General features: G+C 46.2%; 2 protein-coding genes across 3 annotated transcripts; both read left to right on the top strand.

Moving 5' to 3' along the window:
• Positions 1-253: 253 nt before the first annotated feature.
• Positions 254-24,751, top strand: DRC5 (dynein regulatory complex subunit 5). Its single transcript, XM_074949085.1, has 5 exons — positions 254-337; positions 14,788-15,064; positions 18,876-19,444; positions 20,945-21,394; positions 23,721-24,751. The coding sequence occupies exons 2-5, from the start codon at positions 14,881-14,883 to the stop codon at positions 23,913-23,915; spliced, it is 1,398 nt and encodes a 465-aa protein (XP_074805186.1). The 5' UTR covers positions 254-337; positions 14,788-14,880; the 3' UTR covers positions 23,916-24,751.
• Positions 280-8,480, top strand: LOC141985190 (uncharacterized). 2 transcript variants are annotated; one of them, XM_074949088.1, is made up of 3 exons: positions 280-350; positions 6,932-7,340; positions 7,953-8,480. In XM_074949088.1, the coding sequence occupies exons 2-3, from the start codon at positions 6,935-6,937 to the stop codon at positions 8,447-8,449; spliced, it is 903 nt and encodes a 300-aa protein (XP_074805189.1). In that variant the 5' UTR covers positions 280-350; positions 6,932-6,934; the 3' UTR covers positions 8,450-8,480. The 2 variants fall into 2 exon arrangements, with proteins under 2 accessions (XP_074805189.1, XP_074805187.1); XM_074949086.1 differs by lacking the exon at positions 280-350 and having other exon boundaries at positions 6,546-7,340.
• Positions 24,752-25,353: the final 602 nt, after the last annotated feature.

Here is a 25,353-nt window from a genome sequence, read left to right as displayed (position 1 = left end):
GAGCCAGGGCTTGTGCCGCCGGGGCGGCTGACTGCTGCAAATGTTGGGGCGCGGGGGAGGGGGGGGTGACCCCTCCGCTTGTGGGGCCGCTGACCAGACCAGTGCGTGGCTCTGGGGCGGCTCTGCACGGGGGGGTCCCCCGCGGCGGGGGCCAGGGCACGCGAGTCCCCAAGCTCTGGGACTGCTCCCGCCCGCGGCACTGCGAGGCCGCCTCGCTTCCGGCCTCGGAATCCCCCCCCCCGGCCCCGCCCTTGACAACGGGCCGCTTCCCCAGCAACCGCGGCCGGGTCCGGCCTGCCAGGCCAGAGCAGCCCGAGGCGGCGCCCACCGGGAGGCGGTGAGAGGCTAGGGTCAGTGGGGAGAGCTCCCCTCCCCCCGCACACACGGGGGCTGGCTGGGGCGGAAGCGGGGAGCCTCCAGACTCGGGGCGGGGAGGAGGAGCAGCAGGTGTACTAGCTTACTCAGACCCGCCTCGCCCCAGGGCTGGGGTTTCCCGCCGTCGGGGTGACGTCCCTGCCCAGGAGCTTGAGTTGGTCAGGGAATGGGCCCTAGAGCTGGTGGCAGAGGGCTCCACCCTGCCGTGAATGCCTAGAAATCCATGTGGGTCTGGAGGGGAGCCAGGGCTGGTTGCGGCTGCCCGCCCCCCCGGCTCTCCCCCTCAGCCAGCTGAACAATTCCTTACAGAGGAAATTTAGGGAGTTTCTTCCCTACCCGGGTTATACCCACTTAGGGAAATACAGGGGCTTTGTGCTGTCAACTCCTTGGACAGGGACTGCCTGTAGTTGACTGGAGCTTGCTGCCAAATGCCTATGCGTAATAACCTCACAGAGTCTGCTAATTCACAAACTCCATACTTGTCATTTAAAAAACCCTCATCCCAACTTTCAGTGGGTGTTTAACAGAAGAGGTCATGCTGTAGTGAGGTCTATTACTAAGACTTCATTTCTTTTACAAAATATACCACAGTCAGTATGCTACTATGCTCTGGCATATTACTCTTATTAATCAGTACTAAATTATGCTTGTCAAAAGACATGATAAAGCATATTATGTGATGCTTTCAGTATGATTTCTCTAAATTGTGTTTGGTTGCCTACTCTTTAATTTGCAACATTTGGTAATCACACATGGGCCTGTCATTAGTACAAATTAGTGAGGTTCTGTTGCAAATTGGGACTCCAATACCATGGAGAAGGCTCAGAGTAAGAACTTAGGGAGAATACTTTTTAAAATACTTGATTTGAAAATCATTTCTGCCTTTGCTTACTTCCCAAAATCTGCATTGAGGCCCTCAGTTTCTTTTTTCCTCTGCTGGAGCTGATCACATCACTAACTCCTAAAATAGCATTTTTCAGCTTCTGGTGCTAGTAATGCTATCTGCAGTTATAGGAGAAACAGAACTGTGAGGGCTTGAAGTCAGATCTTGGCAGATAGAAAGCCCTTCAGTTCACCTTTAAGGATCCTGACATTTACAATATAGAAAGGAATGCCAGCAAGTCATTAGTGAGGAGAAGGGATCATGTTCTGGTTGTTAAAGCAAAGGCCTGGGAATTTAGAAATAAGTTCTATTCGTAGTATTGTCATGGGCTTCCTGTATGAGCCAGGCAAGTCACTTCCCCTTGCTGTACCCCATTACCCCCAACTGTAAAATCTGGAAATTATTTTGCCTACCTCAATGGGGGATTAAATTAACTGATTGTTAAGTACGTTGAGATCCTTGGATGGAAGGAGCTAAAGAAGGGCAAAGTATTGTTTTAATTAATTATTAAAATTAAGTGACCAATTAACTTTTATTGGGAGTCTAGAGAACAGCTTGATGGAGAGGAAAGAGGATAAAGTCATTGCTAGTTCAGGACGTTGCTAGAGCTAGATTTGACTTGGTTGAGCAAGCACTGACGTTTTTGGAAGTGGCTGGATATTCTCCTTGCCTCTCTGTTGACTCCATATATCTGTGTATTCCCATCTTGGATGTCACCTTTCTCACAATTACTGCCGCATAAAATGCCCCTTCAAGGGTTGACAAGACAGTGCCTGCCACTGCTGACTAGCAAGTGTTGTCACAGGTGGTGGTGAATTCCCGAGCAGCTACCTTTCTTGAGGTGTTACTTCTTAAACACAATGACTTCCATCACTGAGGAGTGTCTGATATGTTGGTGATGACTCAGGGCACCTTAAGTAAAGGGAGATATAGAAGATAATTTTGTCTCTGGCATAGTTTGTTGTACTGTTCATGTAAATAACCATGTTAGCAAATGGATGGCAAAGCTAATTCTGCCAGATCTGAACTTGACAGCTGTTTTCCAACATGACCGTAGCTAGCACACTTTCCTTGTGCAGTATATATGGGCATGCATGTGAGCGTATAAAAAATTGAGAGCCATGCTATACACATTACATCTTAGAAGTCAACAGCATGGTTGCTTAATACAAATATCATACATTGGCAAAAATGGCTCCCATAAGTCACCACTGGTGGAGTTTCACCAGTGGTAGCAGTGGTGAGAATGCTAGACAGAGCTCAGGTGTATTTACTACTGTCATCCAGTCCTGCTCAGAGCAGATCTAGATATTGTGATAGTAAAAACACCTGCAGCTTAGCCAGTGTTTCCACAGTGCTAGAGCAATGGTGAGCAAACTCCCTAAAATTCTGGGTAGACAGGACCTAGATGTGGGTGCAAACTCTGTTGGGCTGTAATTGCTTGAAATAGTTTCAGATACATTTATGAGCTCTAGTGCTGACAGGGGCTTTATGTTTAATCCATTTCTTGGACTGACTTATTGCTGTCAGGGGGCCCTGTGAAGTCAATGGGATTCTTTACGTTGAGTTCAGTGGCACTGGATCAGGCACAAAAGCCAGAAACCTTTCTCTTTGAGCAGACTTCCTTATTTCTTACTTCATGCCTTGAAGAAGCTAGAATAATAGCAGTCTAACCTGGAATCATTGGGTGGAATTATTTACCACCAGAGGAAATAGGTCTTTTTAGTAGTTTTATGCAGAAAGGCAAATTGCCTTAATCTGTGCATAAGTAAAATAGCTTGGGAATTTACTACCTGTCCAATTTAATTGCATATCATTTAATAAAACCTTTGTATTGTAAGTGATTTAAGTGTAGAGTAGGTGGAAAGGAGCATGCATTACTTTTATTGACTATTCTTGGCTTATCGATAATGTTGTGATGGGACCTACCCTCCATTAACTTATCTAATTCTTTTTTGAACGCAGTTATATTTTTGGCTTTCACAACGTCCCCTGGCAATGAGTTCCACGGACTAACTGCGTTGTGTGAAGAAGTACTGCCTATTAATTTTAATTGGGCGACCCCTAGTTCTTATGTTATGTGAAGGGGTAAATGACACTTCCTTATTTACTTTCTCCACACCGTTGATGATTTTATAGACCTCTATCATATCCCCCTTCAGTGATCTCTTATCGAAGATGAACAGTCCCAGTCTTTTTAATTTCTCCTCCTATGGAAGCTGTTCCATATCCCTAATCATATTTGTTGCCCTTCTTTGAACTTTTTCCAGTTCTAGTATATCTTTTTTAGCATGGGGTGACCAGAACTGCATGCAGTATTCAAGCTGTGGGTGTACCATGGATATATACAGTGTCACGATATTTTCTGTCTTATTATCTATCCCTTTCCTAATGGTTCCAAATGTTCGGTTAGATTTTTGACAGCCATTGTACTTTGAGCTGGTGTTTTCAGAGAACTAACCACAATGACGCCAAGATCTCTTTCTTAAGTGGTAACAGCTAATTTTAGACCCATTCATTTTATGTGCATAGTTGGGATTATGTTTTCCAACGTGCATTACTTTTCACTTTATCAACATTGAATTTCATCTGCCATTTTGTTGCCCAATCACCCAGTTTTGAGAGATCCCCTTTGTAACTTCTTCACTGTCAGCTTAGGACTTAACTATCTTAATTTTGTATCATCTGCAAACTTTGCCACCTCCCTGTTTACCCCCTTTTCCAGATAATTTCTCAATATGTTGAACAGCACTGGTACCAGTACAGATCCTTGGGGAACCCTGCTATTTACCTCTGTCCACTGTGAAAACTGACCATTTATTCCTACTCTTTGTTTCCTGTCTTTTAACCAGTCCATGAGAGGACCTTTCTTCTTATCCCATGACTGCTTACTTTGCTTACGAGACTTTGATGAGGGACATCATCAAAGGCTTTCTGGAGGTCCAAGTACACTATATCGATTGGATCATCCTTGACCACATGTTTGTTGACACCCTCAAAGAATTCTAATAGATTGGTGAGGCATGATTTCCCTTTACAAAAGCCATGTTGACTCTTCCCCAACGTATGTGTTCATCTATATGTCTGATTGTTCTGTTCTTTACTATAGTTTCAACCAATTTGCCTGGTACTGAAGTTATGCTTACTAGCCTGTAATTGCCAGGATCACCTCTGGAGCCTTTTTTAAAAATCAGCGTTACGTTAGTTATCCACCAGTCATCCACTACAGAGGCTGATTTATGCAATAGGTTATATATCGCAGTTCGGAGTTCCGCAATTTCATATTTGAGCTCCTTCAGAATTCTTGGGAGAATAGCATCTGGTCCTGGAGACATATTATTCTTATACATTTGTTCCAAAACCTCTTCTACTGACACCTCAATCTAGGGCAGTTCCTCTGATTTGTCATCTAAAAAGAATGGCTCAGGTGTGGGAATCTCCCTCACATCCTCTGCAGTGAAGAAGTTGTAATTTGCTTTTTAGTATCCATCCATCCATCCATCCAATGTTTAAATATATGCGACGCAAACTCAGCTGCTGGAATTTGTTTGCCACATCAGTTATAGTTTTCTGTCTCAGATTCCTAAAGCCAAGATATAGGGGTACATGAGCCCAAATCAGTGAAAGAAGCCATTTCACGAAGGGATTTGTGTCTGGACTGGAAGCATCCAGAAAACCATGCCATTGAACAGGAGCAGGGGTATATGATTACCATGCCAAAGGTTGTGTGAATTGATTCAGTGTGATCAATGACTCAGCGTCAGACTTGGCACTCTACAACACCTTGGAGCCTTTGAGTTGATTCAGACACCTTTGTGGAATAATTATCATCCCATAACAACCTCGCTCCTGCTATATTCATGTTCACGCTGAATGCTAAGTAGGAACAATGGAGAACTGGAAACGGAGAGAAACATATTTTGTATCGAACCAATGATAGAAACATAGGGGTCCAGTCTAGTGGCTGTATGATTACTACTGTGCAGCATCACATGGGGGATTTGTCTAGATTAGGAAAAGAGACTGAGGTTAGGTTTATTTAGATAACATGTGTTACCTAACCCCGAGCTAACTTTAATCTCTTTTCCTAATGCAGACTGACCCAAGATCTATTTAATTCACATCACCACTCAGATCAAAACAGAACATAGCATCCTGGGACATAGATTCCACAGGCCACAGCTCTGTTAAATCTGAGGGCACTTATGTACTGCATTTGGCCCAGAGGCAGCAGAAGCTACTTTGAATGAGGGGAGAGGGTGGAGGTGCTTCTACATGGGGAGTGGGAAGAGTCAGAGGCAACAGGGAGAGGTCAGGGTGGCAGCAGGGAATACTTGGAGTGTGAGAGAGAGGATGGGGTGTAGTAGTGACTTGCTCCTCAGCGCCACAGCAGCTACCTCAGCTCCTCTGCCCCGCACGCATGCACACAGTTTACAGGGAATGACTCGCAGGGGGGGAAACGTAGATCAGGCCCCACAGTATTTCCACTGTGTGGGCGCTAACCGCCTGCCATTCCACCGCCCCTGATTTGGCCTACAGGCTGCAATTTGGTCACTCTTGGCTGATTATTATTTAGTTACTTACCTTGCTTTACAAAACCAAATAAAGACAGGTTTCAGAGTAGCAGCCGTGTTAGTCTGGAACTGAAAAAAGAAAAGGAGTACTTGTGGCACCTTAGAGACTAACAAATTTATTTGAGCATAAGCTTTCGTGAGCTACAGCGCACTTCATTGGATGCATTCAGTGGAAAACAGTGTTCCTGTCGCAGGGAGTTTGCAGTCTAAGCTAAGGGAGGTGCTGTAGCATTGGGAGGACAAGGGTGAAAACAATTTGGTTATGTGGTCACATGGGAGAATGGTGCTGGTATCTTGGGGATGGTGTAGTTTGTTTTTAAAATATCTGTAAGACTGTAGGTTACAAACTTCACAGATTACAATGATCTATTTATTGATTAGTGCAGGATTCATATTACCTAATGAGGGATTTAGGAATTATACCTTTCCCCAATTTCATTGCCCTGGAAATGGAATATGCAATGTGGCTTTGTTTAGTTGGTCTCTAAAATCATTCCACGTAGTCACTGTGCCATTAGTAAATTGACACTCAAACCATTTTCTGGGACATGACCATGAAGTAACTCTAGGCCCTGGTCTACAGTAGGACTTTAGGTCGAATTTAGCAGCATTAAATCGATGTAAACCTGCACCCGTCCACACGATGAAGCCCTTTATTTCGACTTAAAGGGCTCTTAAAATCGATTTCCTTACTCCACCCCTGACAAGTGGATTAGCGCTTAAATCGGCCTTGCCGGGTCGAATTTGGGGTACTGTGGACACAATTCGATGGTATTGGCCTCCGGGAGCTATCCCAGAGTGCTCCATTTTGACCGCTCTGGACAGCACTCTCAACTCAGATGCACTGGCCAGGTAGACAGGAAAAGAACCGCGAACTTTTGAATCTCATTTCCTGTTTGGCCAGCGTGGCAAGCTGCAGGTGACCATGCAGAGCTCATCAGCAGAGGTGACCATGATGGAGTCTCAGAATCGCAAAAGAGCTCCAGCATGGACCGAACGGGAGGTACGGGATCTGATCGCTGTATGGGGAGAGGAATCCGTGCTATCAGAACTCCGTTCCAGTTTTCGAAATGCCAAAACCTGTGTCAAAATCTCCCAGGGCATGAAGGACAGAGGCCATAACAGGGACCCGAAGCAGTGCCGCGTGAAACTGAAGGAGCTGAGGCAAGCCTACCAGAAAACCAGAGAGGCGAACGGCCACTCCGGGTCAGAGCCCCAAACATGCCGCTTCTATGATGAGCTGCATGCCATTTTAGGGGGTTCAGCCACCACTACCCCAGCCGTGTTGTTTGACTCCTTCAATGGAGATGGAGGCAATACGGAAGCAGGTTTTGGGGACGAAGAAGATGATGATGATGACGAGGTTGTAGATAGCTCACAGCAAGCAAGCAGAGAAACCGGTTTTCCCGACAGCCAGGAACTGTTTCTCACCCTGGACCTGGAGCCAGTACCCCCTGAACCCACCCAAGGCTGCCTCCTGGACCCAGCAGGCGGAGAAGGGACCTCCGGTGAGTGTACCTTTTAAAATACTATACATGGTTTAAAAGCAAGCATGTGAAAGGATTACTTTGCCCTGGCATTCGCGGCTCTCCTGGATATACTCCCAAAGCCTTTGCAAAAGGTTTCTGGGGAGGGCAGACTTATTGCATCCTTCATGGTAGGACACTTTACCACTCCAGGCCAGTAACACGTACTCGGGAATCATTGTACAACAAAGCATTGCAGTGTATGTTTGCTGGTGTTCAAGCAACATCCGTTCTTTATCTCTCTGTGTTATCCTCAGGAGAGTGAGATATAATCCATGGTCACCTGGTTGAAATAGGGTGCTTTTCTTCAGGGGACACTCAGAGGAGCCCATTCCTGCTGGGCTGTTTGCCTGCGGCTGAACAGAAATGTTCCCCGCTGTTAGCCACAGGGAGGGGGGAGGGTTGAGGGGGTAGCCACGCGGTGGGGGGAGGCAAAATGCGACCTTGTAATGAAAGCACATGTGCTATGTATGTAATGTTAACAGCAAGGTTTACCCTGAAAGAGTGTAGCCAGTGTTTTATAAAATGTGTCTTTTTAAATACCGCTGTCCCTTTTTTTTTCTCCACCAACTGCATGTGTTTCAATGATCACAGGATCTTCTCCTTCCCAGAGGCTAGTGAAGATTAGAAAGAAAAAAAAACGCACTCGAGATGAAATGTTCTCCGAGCTCATGCTGTCCTCCCACACTGACAGAGCACAGACGAATGCGTGGAGGCAAATAATGTCAGACTGCAGGAAAGCACAAAATGACCAGGAGGAGAGGTGGCGGGCTGAAGAGAGTAAGTGGCGGGCTGAAGAGAGGGCTGAAGCTCGAATGTGGCGGCAGCGTGATGAGAGGAGGCAGGATTCAATGCTGAGGCTGCTGGAGGACCAAACCAGTATGCTCCAGTGTATGGTTGAGCTGCAGCAAAGGCAGCTGGAGCACAGACTGCCACTACAGCCCCTGTGTAACCAACCGCCCTCCTCCCCAAGTTCCATAGCCTCCACACCCAGACGCCCAAGAACGCGGTGGGGGGGCTTCCGGCCAACCAGCCACTCCACCACAGAGGATTGCCCAAAAAAAAGAAGGCTGGCATTCAATACATTTTAAAGTTGTAAACTTTTAAAGTGCTGTGTGGCATTTTCCTTCCCTGCTCCACCACCCCTCCTGGGCTACCTTGGTAGTCATCCCCCTATTTGTGTGATGAATGAATAAAGAATGCATGAATGTGAAGCAACAATGACTTTATTGCCTCTGCAAGCGGTGATCGAAGGGAGGAGGGGAGGGTGGTTAGCTTACAGGGAAGTAGAGTGAACCAAGGGGCGGGGGGTTTCATCAAGGAGAAACAAACAGAACTTTCACACCGTAGTCTGGCCAGTCATGAAACTGGTTTTCAAAGCCTCTCTGATGCGTACCGCGCCCTCCTGTGCTCTTCTAACCGCCCTGGTGTCTGGCTGCGCGTAACCAGCAGCCAGGCGATTTGCCTCAACCTCCCACCCCGCCATAAACGTCTCCCCCTTACTCTCACAGATATTGTGGAGCACACAGCAAGCAGTAATAATAGTGGGAATATTGGTTTCGCTGAGGTCTAAGCAAGTCAGTAAACTGCGCCAGCGCGCCTTTAAACGTCCAAATGCACATTCTACCACCATTCTGCACTTGCTCAGCCTGTAGTTGAACAGCTCCTGACTACTGTCCAGGCTGCCTGTGTACGGCTTCATGAGCCATGGCATTAAGGGGTAGGCTGGGTCCCCAAGGATACATATAGGCATTTCAACATCACCAACAGTTATTTTCTGGTCTGGGAATAAAGTCCCTTCTTGAAGCTTTTGAAACAGACCAGAGTTCCTGAAGATGCGAGCGTCATGTACCTTTCCCGGCCATCCCACGTTGATGTTGGTGAAACGTCCCTTGTGATCCACCAGAGCTTGCAGCACTATTGAAAAGTACCCCTTGCGGTTTATGTACTCGCCGGCTTGGTGCTCCGGTGCCAAGATAGGGATATGGGTTCCGTCTATGGCCCCACCACAGTTAGGGAATCCCATTGCAGCAAAGCCATCCACTAAGACCTGCACATTTCCCAGGGTCACTACCCTTGATATCAGCAGATCTTTGATTGCGTGGGCTACTTGCATCACAGCAGCCCCCACAGTAGATTTGCCCACTCCAAATTGATTCCCAACTGACCGGTAGCTGTCTGGTGTTGCAAGCTTCCACAGGGCTATCGCCACTCGCTTCTCAACTGTGAGGGCTGCTCTCATCTTGGTATTCATGCGCTTCAGGGCAGGGGAAAGCAAGTCACAAAGTTCCATGAAAGTGCCCTTACGCATGCGAAAGTTTCGCAGCCACTGGGAATCGTCCCAGACCTGCAACACTATGCGGTTCCACCAGTCTGTGCTTGTTTCCCGAGCCCAGAAGCGGCGTTCCACAGCATGAACCTGCCCCATTAGCACCATGATGCATGCATTGGCAGGGCCCATGCTTTCAGAGAAATCTGTGTCCATGTCCTGATCACTCACGTGACCGCGCTGACGTCGCCTCCTCGCCCGGTAGCGCTTTGCCAGGTTCTGGTGCTGCATATACTGCTGGATAATGCGTGTGGTGTTTAATGTGCTCCTAATTGCCAAAGTGAGCTGAGCGGACTCCATGCTTGCCTTGGTATGGCGTCCACACAGAAAAAAGGCGCGGAATGATTGTCTGCCGTTGCTCTGACGGAGGGAGGGGCGACTGATGACACGGCTTACAGGGTTGGCTTCAGGTGGCTAAAATCCACAAAGGGGGTGGCTTTACATCAAGGAGTAGTTCAGGCAGGACTTCACGGAGGGTTCCAATAAGAAATGGTGCACCTAAGTTATTGTTCTTATTGGAACAAGGAGGTTAGCCTGGCCTCTGATTGATACATGGCTAGATTTACCTCGCTGCACCTTCTCTGTGAGTGACTGCAGTGTGACCTAAAGGAATGAGTCCCCTAGACAGGGGAAGAGGCAAATGAGTACAAAACAAATCTGGTCTATTTCTTGTTTTGATCCACTCCATCTATCTTTTACATCTTTGGCTGGCAGCAGACGGTGCAGAAGGACTGCAAGCCATCCACATCTCATGGCTGCTCGGCAGAAGATGGTACAGTACGACTGCTAGCCATCCTCATCTCTTGCCTGCCCGGCAGAAGATGGTACAATACGATTGCTAGCCATCGTCATCTCTTGCCTGCCCGGCAGAAGATGGTACAATACGACTGCTAGCAATCCGTATTGCCTGCCTGCTCACCATTAGACGGTTCAATACGACTGACTGCAGGACTAAAGAGAATGACCTGGTCAAGTCACCAAAAATTTAGTCCCTGCGCCCATGTCTGCCCAGGCGCTCCCAGCTGACGTGGCCAGGAGCACCTCGGACATGACGAGGACAGCTATCAGTCATACTGCACCGTCTGCTGCCAGAAGGCAATGGGTTGCTGCTACTGTGTAGCAATGCCGTACCGCGTCTGCCAGCACCCAGGAGACATACGGTGACGGTTACCTGAGCGGGCTCCATGCTTGCGGTGGTATGGTGTCCGCACAGGTAACTCAGGAAAAAAGGCGCAAAACGATTGTCTGCCCTTGCCTTCACGGAGGGAGGGAGGGAACGGGGGCCGGACAATATGTACCCAGAACCACCCGCGACAACGTTTTAGCCCAATCAGAGTGCTCCATTGTGACTGCTCTGGACAGCACTCTCAACTCAGATGCACGATTGTTTGCCGTTGCTCTGACGCAGGGAGGGGCGACTGAGGACACGGCTTACAGGGTTGACTTCACAGAGGGTTCCAATAAGAAATGGTGCACCTAAGTTATTGTTCTTATTGGAACAAGGAGGTTAGCCTGGCCTCTGATTGATACATGGCTAGATTTACCTCGCTGCACCTTCTCTGTGAGTGACTGCAGTGTGACCTAGAGGAATGAGTCCCCTAGACAGGGGAGGAGGCAAATGAGTACAAAACAAATCTGGTCTATTTCTTGTTTTGATCCACTCCATCTATCTTTTACATCTTTGGCTGGCAGCAGACGGTGCAGAAGGACATATTGCCTACCTGCTCACCATAAGACGGTTCAGTAGGACTGACTGCCGGACTTAAGAGAATGACCTGGTCAAGTCACTAAAAATTTAGTCCCTGCGCCCATGTCTGCCCAGGCGCTCCTGATCGACCTCACACAGGCGACCAGGAGTACCTCGGACATGACGAGGACGGCTACCAGTCGTATTGTACCGTCTGCTGCCACAAGGCAATGGGTTGCTGCTACTGTGTAGCAATGCCGTGCCGCGTCTGCCAGCACCCAGGAGACATACGGTGACGGTTACCTGAGCGGGCTCCATGCTTGCGGTGGTATGGCGTCCGCACAGGTAACTCAGGAAAAAAGGCGCAAAACGATTGTCTGCCCTTGCTTTCACGGAGGGAGGGAAGGGGGGACTGACGATATGTACCCAGAACCACCCGCGACAATGTTTCAGCCCCATGAGGCATTGGGATCTCAACCCAGAATTCCAATGGGCAGCGGAGACTGCGGGAACTGTGGGATAGCTACCCACAGTGCAACGTTCTGGAAGTCGACTCTAGCCTCGGTACTGTGGAAGCACTCCGCCGAGTTAATGCACTTAATGCACTTCTGTGGGGACACACACACTCGAATATATAAAACCGATTTCTAAAAAACCGACTTCTATAAATTCGACCTTATTCCATAGTGTAGACATACCCTAAGTGCCAGCCTTTCTGGGACTGCTCCAGGAATGTAAGGAAAGCTGTCAGTAGCCACAGGAAACTGCAACTGGCTTGGGAAGTGTAGAAGTACCTGACACCTTTAAGAAAGCAGGAGGTAGAGAAAGGTCACTTGTCCCAATAGTGTGTCCTCTTCAATAAGATAGCAATGCCACCTGAGTTCTTTAGCCCTAAAGCCAGATTTTCAGGTGGTGTAAATCCATTGCAGACAATGGAGCCACACTGATTTATGCCAGCTGAGAATCTGGCCCCTTCTCTTTTTCCCCACAGTTCTGGTTAGCTGTCTCTGAACACCCTTGGAAACTTCCTTTCTGTATTCAGAGCTCGTTGAAGAAATAGTTCTGTTTCACCACTACTTACTCTTCATTTCTGAATATTCTGGTTGCCTCCCCCCATTTCCCCTCACCCCCTTTTGGTGTGGTTTCCCTTCCTCCTGGGTGTATGTTCCTCCTCCTTTCAGCCTTTTCACTGCCACTTCCATAGATATCCCTATGCTAATTCCCCCACCATACCAGGAAACCTGACCTCCCCACCATCTTAGGCTGCCCTCTGTCTTCTCTCCTTCTCTGTAAACTGGCCATCAACAAGTTTAGGCTTGAAATTAGACAAAGGTTTCTACCCATCAGAGGGGTGCAGTTCTGAAACAGCCTTCCGAGGGGAACAACAGTGGCAAAAAACCTATCTGGCTTCAAGACTCAGCTTGATAAGTTTATGGAGGGGATGGTATGATGGGACTGCCTACAATGGCATGTGGTCCATCAGCGACTGCCATTAGCAAAAATCCCCAACAACTGGAGATGGGACACTAGATAGGGAGGGCTCTGAGTTACTACAGAGAATTCTTTCCCAGGTATTCGCCTGGGTCTTGCCCACATGCTCAGGGTCTGACTGCCATTTTGGGGGTGGGGAAGGAATTTTCACCCAGGTCAGATTGGCAGAGACCCTGGGGGTTTTTGCCTTCCTCTGCAGCATGGGGCACATGTCACTTTCAGGTTTAAACGAATGTAAATGGTGAATCTTCTGTAACTTGAAGTCTTTAAACCATGATTGGAGGACTTCAGTAACTCAGAGGTTAGGGGTCTATTTCAGGAGCGCAATGTGCAGAGGTCAGACTAGATGATCACAATGGTCCCTTCTGATCTTCAAGTCTATGAGTCTAAAGCCCAATAACTATCTACCATAACCTTATCCCTCATCTCCGATTCCCCACCAGCATATTAGCAGGTCACTGTCCTGTAGAACCTGCTGTGTGCTGTGAATACATATGAAGAAGCTTTTGCTGACTGTCTCTGCAATACAACACAAATCATTTCTCTTTGCTTCTCTAGTTCTTCTTAGCATTTCATAGAGCTCCTCTCTTCCTTCTTAGCAGGTTGTTTTATAATAATGTCCACAGACAGTTTGGGGGATCAGAGGACTGTCAAAACCTACTACAAAGGTTTCAAAGAAACAGGGATTAGTACTGGCTGAGCCAGCACATATCAGTGCTATAAAGGAAGATAGAGCAGTCTCAAAAAGGGGAAAGAAATAATGAGCTTGATCTGTGTAGCAGCATCTGCTTCTCTCCCTTTAAGGGAAAATGATGCATGGAATCAAAGCGAGGCTCAGCAGAGAGGTGTGGGGAGGGACACTGGGGCGTACGATTCTACATGGCTGCAGGCTTCTTTGTAGGATATTATTGGAGGGTCTTTTTGGATGAACATCTTGTCATGATCTAGTGCTCATTTCTAGAGAAGCCTTAAGTTCCATGTCAAACTGGGCTCCAAAGTGTAAATAAAGATCTGGACCTACCTCTCAGCTCATGATTAGAAGGTATGTCACTTGTCTCAGACCCCCACAAATCTAAATCGTCCATTAGTATAAATTACTGCCATTGGCAATGCTGAATCAGGAAAGGGAGACAGGAGTATCTATCTTAGAGAAATGAAGAAGTTGTTTCCTAGTCTGTTCTTTGTCATGTCCCTCACCGGGAGTTTCTGCATTACTCTTTACAAGGCTGAGAGCTATGGGGGGATAGGGAAAAGGAAACTGGCAAATTTGACCCTCAAAAGGAAAAAAAAGAGAGTGTTGGTCTTTAGAGACATAGTGGGTGGAGGAGGGGACTGGCAGTCTATTCTGTTCCAGTTCCATTTGATGGATGGGATAACAGGCCCAGAAAGACTGACATTGGCTGCAGGTGTAGCAGGGTGAAGTCAACTAGGTCCACAGGCTCTCCTTTACCTCCTCGTTGCTAATATGGGGCCTGTCTGCCCCATCACACTGACTCCTCTCACAGGGTGTTGAAGCTCCAGTTAACAAATGTTCGTAAAGAGCACTGAAATCCTCGGATAGAAGGCACTGGGGAAGGGCAGTGAAAAAAATTGCAGATATAAATTAATACAGTTGCAATGAGCTTTAACCTCTAAAGCGTTAATAGCTCTTTATAGCAATACCATTGTATTATTTATTATGTTTATTACACAATGCCCCCATTGTGCTAGGTGCTGTATAAACATAAGAGCAATAGAAAGTCCCTGCCCTGAAGAGCTTACAATCTAAAATAGACAAGACAGACAAAGGGTAGCAGAAAAGGTATCCAAAGTGTGCAGAGTGATGTCATGGGAGTGCCAACATTTTGTTGTTGTTGTTTTTATTAGTACCAGTGAGAGGCTCCAATTATTGGCCCTTTCTTAAACTTTTTTTTTCCCCCCAGGAACCGTGGCTGGAAATGTGCTGGTGATACTGTCCTGATGCAGACTTTCCTTCTGTTTCATCTGCGGGGGTAGGGTTAGATTAGCACGTGAAGATGCAGGAGCCAGTTTCTGGAGACATGAATGTGGCCTCTCCCACATTGAAAACATCAGTGGTGAACCCTGCAGCCAACCCCCGACGCATGCGACGAATCATTGCTGAGGATCCTGAGTGGTCCCTGGCCATTGTTCCACAACTCAGTGAGCTCTGCCTCCAGCACATCGTCAGCAACTTTGAAAGTAAGCCATGGTCCTTCCCCACAGCAGTCCTGCGGACTGCATTGTTCTACCTTGGGTTGTGGAGCCGGCTCACACTGTGTTCTCCGTCCTGCTGAGTGTCAAAGAAAGGGAAAGAGAGTGGGCAGAGGAAAAAATCTCTCCTGCTGCTCAATAGCTAGACGTGTCTATGTAACTCCATTGGCTTCCATTGAGTTACATGGGCGATGAATTTGGCCCACTGGGACTACTGTGCAGAGTGGGAAGCTGCCCTGAACTCAGCCCATCATATCTGTCAGGCTGTTCTTCAGTTTCCCTCCATGCCCTGCTTGGACTCACTATATCAGCTTTTACCTTGACCACTGAAGTCAGATTTCTCTGCTCTTTGTCATCTCACACATTACTGTACCATCCAGGGGCCTGGTCAGGATGGGTCCCATTGTGCTGGGTGCTGTACAGACAGGTAGAACTATTCCCTGCCCCAGTTGAAGAATACAAGTAATGTATGAAGGGTGTGGGATATAAACTTATGATTTCACTAACATTTCCACAGCAATCAGCTGTGATGTTACAACCCAAGAATGGTGACATCCTCAGGTGGAGAGTGTGCATCTGGACCAGATGAATTGCTAAGAAATAGCAAGGCTGCTAGTCTAGCATGCTGCCAGGTTAGGGTTCGGAGTTTGGGTCCTAAGCTGCCTGGATCTGGGAGCCCAGTGAGTCTGGAAAAGGAGTAACTTCCTTGGATCCTCAGTGATTGTGACGGGTTGGGTCACAGAAACCCCCTTGGGACTGCCACCTGATGTGCTGAGACTACCTCTGAGCCCATTTTCCCTGGCAACTTGGAACTTCAGTACCCTGTCTTGTTGAGTCAGACACGCCAACCTGCTACAAACACAGACCCAGGTCTGAACCATGTCCCCCACAAGCTGCAGACTTAACTGAAAACAGCTTAAGAAGTGCTCCTGTCTCTAACACCCAGATATCCAGTTCCCAATGGGAGCCAAACCCCAAATAAATTCATTTTACTCTGTATAAAGCTTATACAGGGTAAACTCATAAATTGTTCACCCTTTATAACACTGATAGAGAGATATGCACAGCTGTTTGCTCCCCCAGGTATTAATTACTTGCTCTGGGTTAATTAATAAGTAAAAAGTAATTTTATTAAATATAAAAAGTAGAGGATGGTTCCAATAATAACAGACAGAACAAAGTAAATTACCAAGCAAAATAAAACAAAAACACGCAAGTCGAAGCCTAATACAGTAGGAAACTAAATGCAAGTAAATCTCACCCTCAGAGATGTTCCAATAAGCTTCTTTCACAGACTAGAGTCCTTCCTAGTCTGGGTCCAGCAATCACTCACACCCCCGTAGTTACTATCCTTTGTTCCAGTTTCTTTCAGGCATCTCTTTGGGGTGGAGAGGCTATCTTTTGAGCCAGCTGAAGACAAACTGGAGGGGTTTCCAGGGCCTTTTATATTCCCTGTCATGGGCGGAAACCCCTTTGTTTGCCTGTGCAAAATCACAACAACAAGTTGAAGTCTGTAGCCACCTGGGCAAGTCACATGTCTATGAATGATTCCTCTTTTTGCAGGCCGATGCCTTAGTTTACATGTTAGTTTGAACGTTCCCAAGAAAGCTGAGATGTGGATTGGCATCTCCCAAAGTCCATTGATAGTTAAGTGTTTCTTGATGGGGCACTTACTGAGAATAGTCCTTTCTCAGGAAGCTGACCAAATGCTTCACTGAGGCTACTTAGAATCAAACAAGTACATAGCCAATATTCATAACTTCAGACACAAAAATGATGAACACATACTGTCATAAATATAAAGGGAAGGGTAAACACCTTTAAAATCCCTCCTGGCCAGAGGAAAAACCCTTTCACCTGTAAAGGGTTAAGAAGCTAGGATAACCTCGCTGGCACCTGACCACAATGACCAATGAGGAGACAAGATACTTTCAAAGCTGGAGGGGGGGAGAAACAAAGGGTCTGGATCTGTCTGTGTGATGCTTTTGCCGGGGACAGAACAGGAATGGAGTCTTAGAACTTAGTAAGTAATCTAGCTAGATATGCATTAGATTCTGTTTGTTTAAATGGCTGAGAAAATAAGCTGTGCTGAATGGAATGGATATTCCTGTTTTTGTGTCTTTTTGTAACTTAAGGTTTTGCCTAGAGGGATTCTCTATGTTTTTAATCTAATTACCCTGTAAGGTATTTACCATCCTGATTTTACAGAGGTGATTCTTTTTTACTTTTTCTTCTATTAAAATTCTTCTTTTAAGAAACTGAATGCTTTTTTCATTGTTGTTAAGATCCAAGGGTTTGGGTCTGTGGTCACCTATGCAAATTGGTGAGGATTTTTATCAAACCTTCCCCAGAAAAAAGGGGGTAAGATTTGGGAGGATTTTGGGGGGACAGACATTTCCAAACAAACTCTTTCCTAATAATAATAATACCGGTGTTAGACGTTTGGTGGTGGCAGCGAAAGTCCAAGGGCAAAGGGTAAAATAGTTTGTACCTTGGGGAAAAGTTTTAACCTAAGCTGGTAAAAGTAAGCTTAGGAGGTTTTCATGCGGGTCACCACATCTGTACCCTAGCGTTCAGAGTGGGGAAGGAACCTTGACACATACAGACAGCATAATCATAACCAGCAAACTACAACCTTTCCATAGACATCCCTCTTGGCCTTCTCTGGACAAGAACTGGTGCAACCATAGGACCCTGGTTGCAACAATGATCTATACTTTCACAGTTTATGTCAACAACTTCAGTGATGCTCTCTGCCCGACTCAGAAAAGTGGCATTGAAGGCCTCAGAAAGGGTTTGACTAAGAGAGGGTCACTGCAATGTGAGGATGTTAGTGTGTGGGAGGAAATGGAGGGAATACTGGAAGAAGTCTCCAAGCAAAGCCACAGCGCTCTTCTTATTTAGATATCTTTAGTAGAGAGAGAAAGTAGGAACTCAGCTTTGCTTCTCAGAATAAGATTTTCCATGTGCAGACAGGTCTCTCTGTTTCTAGTCTCTATGATTCCATCATGGTGATGATAATTAATAAAAATCAGGTATATAGTGCTGTAAGTGTATATGGCACTCTATAGAAATTCCCTGTCCCCAGAGAGCTTCCAGTGTCAGTGAGATGAGATGAGAGATAGGACAGAGGTTCAAGGCAGAGGGTTGAAGAGAGATTACTGGAGGAGAAGGGAACGTTTTTCTGAATAAGGTAGGTTTGAAGGAGGAGATAGAGAGTGCTTGGTGGGCAAAAAATGGGTAACTTTTAGTAGAATATACAATGGTGCAAAGCCAAGAGAAGTTTTATAAAGAACGTCTAAAGAACCCAGACCCAAAATTTTCTCCTTTAAAAGGTTATCATCCTATGGGGAAGTTCTCTAAACAATGAGCCAAATTCTGCTGTCACATATACTGGTGGAAATCCAGAGCAACTCCATTCACATTAGTGATGTTATTCTGGATTTACCTTGGTGTACTAGAGCAGAATTTTCCATTAAATATCTATTTAGACAACAAAAAGTCCACCACCTAGAAATAAAAATACAAAATCACTATCCACAGTTTATGTAGGACCGACAATATTTTTTTGGTGTGGTACTATGGGAGTAGCAGAAGGGAGCACAAATTAACAGATGCTATTCCTCAACAGCATATAAAATCAATGATTGCCAAATGGTAAAAAACTTATGTCAATAGGTCTGGGTTAGAATATTACTCACCATGATATTTCTAGGGGAACTGGATTAGTGAACATACCCGCCCCTCAGATTCAGAATGCTTTTGGGGAGTAACCTCTCCTCTTCATTATTCCCTACAGAGAATCCTGTCGTGGACTATCTCCGGCCAGAGCACCAAAGGAAGGTGCTGGACAGGATTTCCACAGGCCTGCCCCTCACAGTGACCGCCAACCTGATCAGTGACGAAGGCTACTGGAAGAGGTGCTGTACTGAGCGATGGGTGGTGTGTGATGTCTCCCGCTACGGGGGCAGCTGGAAGCGGATGTTCTTTGAACGCCACCTGGAGAACATCCTGAAGTACTTCATCCCTAACACAACCGACCCCAGTCAAGTCCTGGAGGTCATCCCACTTTGCAAGGAGTATGTGAGGAAGCTGGAAATCGATCAGTTCCTCCCACCAGTGAAGCTGGATCAGAATAAGGAAGAGGATGACATGTCCGATTCTGGGAGTGATGTTGGGGTCGATGAATTCTGCATGCATCACTATGATCTAGGAGTGCTCACTGCTGCCCTCTCTCACCTAGAAGAGCTGCATCTGACGTATGGTGTGAAAGACTGTGGCATGAACTTCGAGTGGAGCCTCTTTGACTTTACCTATCAGGACTGTTGCTCTCTGGCCAATGCTTTCAAGAAGTGCCACACCTTGAAAGTAACTTGCCCAAAACTGATTTTTTAACATTTATATTTTAAAGGATAAACTAAAACAGGGACAGAGTACCCTTGCAAAGAGCCAAGAGACCAGTTTTACCTGCTGCTCACCATTAGTCTGCCCAGTCCAGTGGATGGCTTCCAAATGTTTGACTCAAATAATTTGACCGTCTTAGGCAAATTTTCTAATTTGGTGCCTAAGTATATTCATAGGATGCAATTCACTGTAACATGTAGGGGCCAAAGCCAAATCACAAAAACTGGTAGAGTATTTGAAATGCATTTGATACCACACAATGGGAAACATTAAGAGCGGGTTTAAGCAAGTCTGTATTTGTTGAAATTGATAGGGCTGCCTGCACCAGGTTTGAATTTGGCCAAGTGAGTGGAAAGTCAAGATGTGAAGCATCCTTTCCCCCTCAAGCCAGGCTGTCTGCTAGCTAAGGGCAGGGCCTTTCCCCTTTGCAGTGCCTGTCTAACTTCATGTTTGAAATGAGACTAACTTGGTGGCCTGTAATTTAATATCCTGCTAGGTGCTGTTTGTTATCATGTGTTGTGTGAGGTTCAGTAAGGCCTGTGTCTTACTAACGTGAGCAACCCCCTCCCCCCATATAAAATGTGTTCTCTGTAGATCAGGAGGGAAGGAGCAGTCCTGTTGCACCTTCCTGCACAATCCTGGATGGGGATAAGCAAAGGGAGCCAGTTCTCTGTTAGGCCAGTCTCTTAACTTTCACGAGCAAATACATGCAATATGTTACTTAAAGATAAAAATGTGACAGGACGTAACACAGCAGCACAGACACCCCAAAACACCGTGGGGAGATGTTAGAACTCCCAGCACGGAGGATGCTTCTCTCTGGACAATAGTGTAACCCTCAACTCCGTGGTTATTCCAGTACAGAGATTCTGCCCCACAAAATCATAGACAGGTAGGGCTGGGAGGAACCTCAAGAAGTCAAGTCCAGTCCCTTGTGCTGAGGCAGGACCAAGTAAACTTAAGCCGTCCCTGACAGGTGTTTGTCCAACCTCTTCTGAAAACCTCCAATGACGGGGATTCCACAGCCTCCCTGGGAACCCTATTCTAGAGTTAACTAATTCTGGAGTGTAACTAATTGACACATCACAATTCAGAGAAAAGGCAGAATAATCTGACCCCTCGCTCTCTGGATGGATTGACAGGTTCTGCAACTGCCTTCCACCATTAGGTGCAATGAGCTCTTCTATGGCCACAGAGATCCCATTGTGGGGCCCTTTTGTGACTGCCCCCACTAGGGAACCTTGCAAACATGTACCTGTTATATTTCAGTTAGAGGTCAAACAGTGGCTGTTAAATTTGAAGTTAAGATGGATTTGGCATTGCTCTCTAGGGAGGTTAGGTGCCCAATTCCCTTTGACTTTCAGTTGAATTTGGGCACCTAACTCATTTAGGCTTTTTCAAAATCCCTCCCAAAATGATGGTAGTTTCTGTGCCAACAAGCGTAACCATATTTTTCTTCCACAGGTCTTCAAGCTGTGCCGGAGCAAAGTGGATGACGAAAAGAGCCGGATGCTGATACGGAATTTGTTAGATCACCCATGTTTGGTGGAGCTGGACTTGTCCCACAATCTAATCAGGGACCGGGGAGCACGAGCCATTGGCAAACTGATCAACCACAGCAAGCTAGAAATTCTCAACCTGTGTAATAACCGGATCCGGGCTCCAGGAGCCCAGGCTATTGCTCATGCCCTAGCCAAGAATTCTACGCTGACCTCTCTGAACCTGCGCATCAACTGCATTGAGGATGAGGGTGGCCAGGCAATAGGCCATGCCCTGCTGACTAATGCCACCTTGACATCTATCCATCTGGGAGGCAACGAGTTGTCAGAGCCGACAGCTACGCTTTTCTCCCAGGTCCTTGCTCAGAACACAGCTTTGACTAGCATCAACCTTGCATGCAACCACATAGGGCTGGTAAGCAGCTTTCCTGCCTAAAAGAGAAATTGCTTCCGTCTGCTGCCACTACAGCAGCTAGTGCAGTCCAACTTAAGCATCTGTCTGGATGATTTGACATAAAGCAGATGCAGAGCTTCTTTGGTCTGCAGACTGCTGCCCCTCACCAAGGAGCCAAATTTAGCTCCATCTCACACACTGCCAAGGTGATCTTGCTTTGATTATTATAAATTATTGGCAGCAGAGAAGCTGAGGTTACAGCAAATATCACTTAAAAAAGGAATCCCACATTGTTTCACACTCCCTGCACTCTTTATATATAACGAGACCCTCAAGTTGAACCTTGTATTTTGTGAATTTGGCCTTTAGGAAATTGAGAGTTTTGTTCCCAAGTTAAAGAGAGGCCCAGGAAATTCAGGGAATATTTCTGAGACCGTCATGGCTTCATCATGGTACAAAGGCATCACCCTTATAATCTCCCGCTGGTATCGATAGATCAGCGTTGTTAGAAAACTGGCTCACTTGCTGAATTTATGTAAGTCTCTGCTCTGCTACTTAGTCACCATGTGGCTTTGGCCAAAGTTTTCATATCCATATGCCTAATATTCAACTCGTAAATCCAAGTGGCCTGATTTTCAAAACTGGTGGGCATTCACAAATCTCATCGAAGTCACTGGTGGTGCTCAGCTTCTCTGAAAATCAGATCACTTCTATTTAGTTGGCTACATGTGAATAAAGAATCCTAAATCTAGGCATCCATGTTTGAAAATGGCCTCTAAGCTCTGTGCCTCAGTTTCCCCATTGGTAAAATGGAAATAGTAAAACCTACTGTACCTGTCTGCCCAACTCATGGGGGAACTGACAATTTATTAGCCAATGTTTTTAAAGAGCTTTGAAGACAGCAAGCATTTTATTGGTTCTAATTCTTATTAGCCTCTAGGAAAGAGCTAGAACATAATAATAGAAGGAGAAAAGGGTGTTCTAAAGGGTTGAGGTTTATCCTTGGAAATAATAACCCTAATGCTTAGCACCTTCCATCCAAGGGTCTCAAAGCACTTTGCAGATGTTCATTAGTGAAGCCCTAGAACACCCTGAGAAGTGGGTCAGTATTATTGTCTCCATTTTACAGAGGAGGAAACAGAGGCACAGGCAGAGAAAGTGACTTGCCTGAGGTGTCACAGTGTTCAGTGGTAGAGCTGGAAATGGAACCAAGGAGTCCTAACTCCCAGCCCCCTCTTGTAACCATTAGATACACTTCCCTCCCAACATGGGACTCCAAGCGAGGAGTTGTGACTCCCAGGCCCCTGGTCGAACCACCAGAGAGACACCAAACTCAGGCCTTGGTTATGTACCTGCATTCCTGTTGATTTCAAAGGTAGACTCCTTCCCTTCCTTTCCCACTTCCTGCCCTCTCTCAGGCAGGTCAAAGGCAGTGGGAGGCTGGGGGCAGGAGGAGTGGTCACAGAGGGTAGGAGCTAGGGTGACCAGATGTCCTGATTTTATAGGGACAGTCCCAATTTTGGGGGCTTTTTCTTATATAGGCATGTATTACCCCCCACCCCCGTCCTGATTTTTTTACACTGGCTATTTGGTCACCCTAATAGGAGCAGTATGTTCTTTTGGTATCTGATAGATATTGATTGACAATACCTAAGATTCAACACCTCCAGGAAACATCTGTTGGTCCAATCCCTGGAGTGTGTTGACAGGTGAGGTAGGTAATGGTACCAAGGTGAGCTGCCTCCCAAAGCTCTAGAACTCCTAAGATCTCTGCCAGATTTTCTATCGCAGCTTGAATTTCCTCAGTGGATTGAACGTCAGTTGTGTGGGAGGCTCTGCCTCGCCACCAATGTCCCCAGGAGATGGTTTCTGAAAAGGAGGCTATCTGAGTGGACCTCTCTTGACATTTGCTGGAGTAGGAATGGTATATCTAATTGTGCTGGTGTTGACATTAACCAGCAGTGAGCTGATGAATGGGTGACCAGATACACCAGCATGGCTCTGTCAGGTTATCATCTCAGTCTTAACCAGCCATGAGCCTGAGAACTGCTGACATGATACCCAGAGGGAGCCATTAGTGTGTGCACTGCATAAGGTTACACTCCCTTTCTGTTTCCCTGCCAGTAATGTTTCAGTCTTACCGAGAAATAAGATACCCCATGTTTTGCTTATTGTCATGTACTCCTGCTTTGGACATGTGAGATGGAAATGCACATGCTCCTTTCTCCCCTACTCCACTTGCAGGCAGTAGGTGAGTGCCGGTGAAAGGCACTCTGGGGATTGGGGGACATGAAGCAGCAAGCCTGCCCTGGTCTGCACTTCACATCCATCTCCTTTCTGATTCCAGGATGGTGGGAAGCAGCTGCTGGAAGGAATGTCAGATAACAAGACCGTGACTGAATTTGACCTGCGGCTGGCAGAGGTGGGGCAAGAGAGCGAGTACCTCATTAACCAAGCCCTGAAGGCTAACCAGGAAATTGCCCGTCTGAAAACCTTTCACCAGTCAAACTCCTTGAAAGAGAAATCCCCAGATCTGGATTAGCCTATCACATGCCCTTATTTACCACTGTAGCCTTTGAAATGAAATGTCTTTCCTCATTGGGCAGCTGTGGCCATATGATATTAATTCATGATTGCGGGAGGGGTAAGAAAATGTAACAGACAGCGTAGTGTCAAGGCCTAGGCCCTACCTGGCAGTTGGATCCCTAAGGAAATTTCTCACTGGCTCCTTCACACAGTATGGTCAAGGGTTTCCATGTAACTTCACTCCTCCATCGCAGCAGTGCTGCTGGATTGTGTGCTGTTGACACCTGTCCATAGGGAACCATGCTGATTACCCCCAGGTGTGGCTGATTACACTCAGATGTGATTTCAGCGTAGTTCCTACCTCTCACAGACTGGCCTGAAGAGTCATCTCCTAGAATTAGTCTCAGAATATGTTTTTCTTTATATAACCTTTTCAATTATTTTTTCTTACAATAAAATAACTAAAACAGGGAATTATACATATCCCACTGTATTGGCTACTGTTCTTACCAATGAAATCAACTGGCAGTCTATGATAGGCATACTACAGTAGCCTGTGGACCACTAGCAGTCTGAGGCGAGTTGTCACATGGTGCTGGGGCCTTCTTTGTTTCCAACTGCTAAATGGCATTAAAAAACTCAAGCCATGTTCACTACTGGTCTAAATGTTTCCTCTCCAGGTGAGCAATGGTAGTTGCAGTTTGGATGTTATGTAACTGTGACGGGAGATACGGAGACTGTGTGTGGGTATTAAAAATGTGGGTTGTGTTATGAACAGAGTTGAGAAACTAGTGTATACAGAACAGTTAAGAAGCAGGAGGGAGGAGTTAATGCATTACATACCAGATGTCATGTTCTAGAGGAAGACTGTACATATTGGGCCAAATTCATGCCTGGTGTACCTCCACTGACTTGAATGAGTTTACAGGTGGGATGAACTTGTCCTCACCCATAGTTAGATTCTGGATTGTCCTGGGTCTGTAGAACAAGTGCTAATCCTCAAAGTTCTAAGTAAGTGAACCCTGTTGCTTATAACTTGTTTTGGTGTCCTGGTAAATAGGTAAAGCTCATTGAGCTCATTTACTAATACCTAATTAGTTCAGGTGTCATCACATGTGAGTTTTGCATTAGACAGTCATGAATTTAGGGCAAACTTTTTCTCTCAGTCCAAACATTTTGATTGCATCAATGTAGCACTCAGTGAGGTGCTTATCTTTGCTGATCCTCAGTGAAAATGGAGCTGGGGAGAGTTTGAGGCACTTGCTATGGCTAGAAATCAGCTTTGACCTGGAACCTAAAGATTATATATAATGGGGCATTCTACAAACAATGTAAACTGGGCTGCCTTAAGTGAGTATTGTTTTGGACCGTTAGATAACAGCTTTGGCAATATTTTGTTTCCACCTGTAGAGGAAAATCAAATCTTTAGGTAACATGAATTTATTGCTTATGGA

This window comes from Natator depressus, chromosome 3, assembly GCF_965152275.1.
Source record: "Natator depressus isolate rNatDep1 chromosome 3, rNatDep2.hap1, whole genome shotgun sequence".
In the NCBI taxonomy this organism is placed as follows: Eukaryota; Metazoa; Chordata; order Testudines; family Cheloniidae; genus Natator; species Natator depressus.
The sequence above is the reverse complement of the archived record's forward strand: the minus strand, read 5'-3'. Positions and strand labels throughout refer to the sequence as shown.

Excerpts from the sequence above, each read along its gene's own strand:
- LOC141985190 (XM_074949086.1), top strand. The coding sequence starts at position 6,758 with ATGCAGAGCTCATCAGCAGAGGTGACCATGATGGAGTCTCAGAATCGC. Across the intron at positions 7,341-7,952 it reads AGGCGGAGAAGGGACCTCCG|GATCTTCTCCTTCCCAGAGG; the intron begins GTGAGTGTACCT and ends CAATGATCACAG.
- DRC5 (XM_074949085.1), top strand. The coding sequence starts at position 14,881 with ATGCAGGAGCCAGTTTCTGGAGACATGAATGTGGCCTCTCCCACATTG. Across the intron at positions 15,065-18,875 it reads CATCGTCAGCAACTTTGAAA|AGAATCCTGTCGTGGACTAT; the intron begins GTAAGCCATGGT and ends TATTCCCTACAG. Across the intron at positions 21,395-23,720 it reads CATGCAACCACATAGGGCTG|GATGGTGGGAAGCAGCTGCT; the intron begins GTAAGCAGCTTT and ends TTCTGATTCCAG.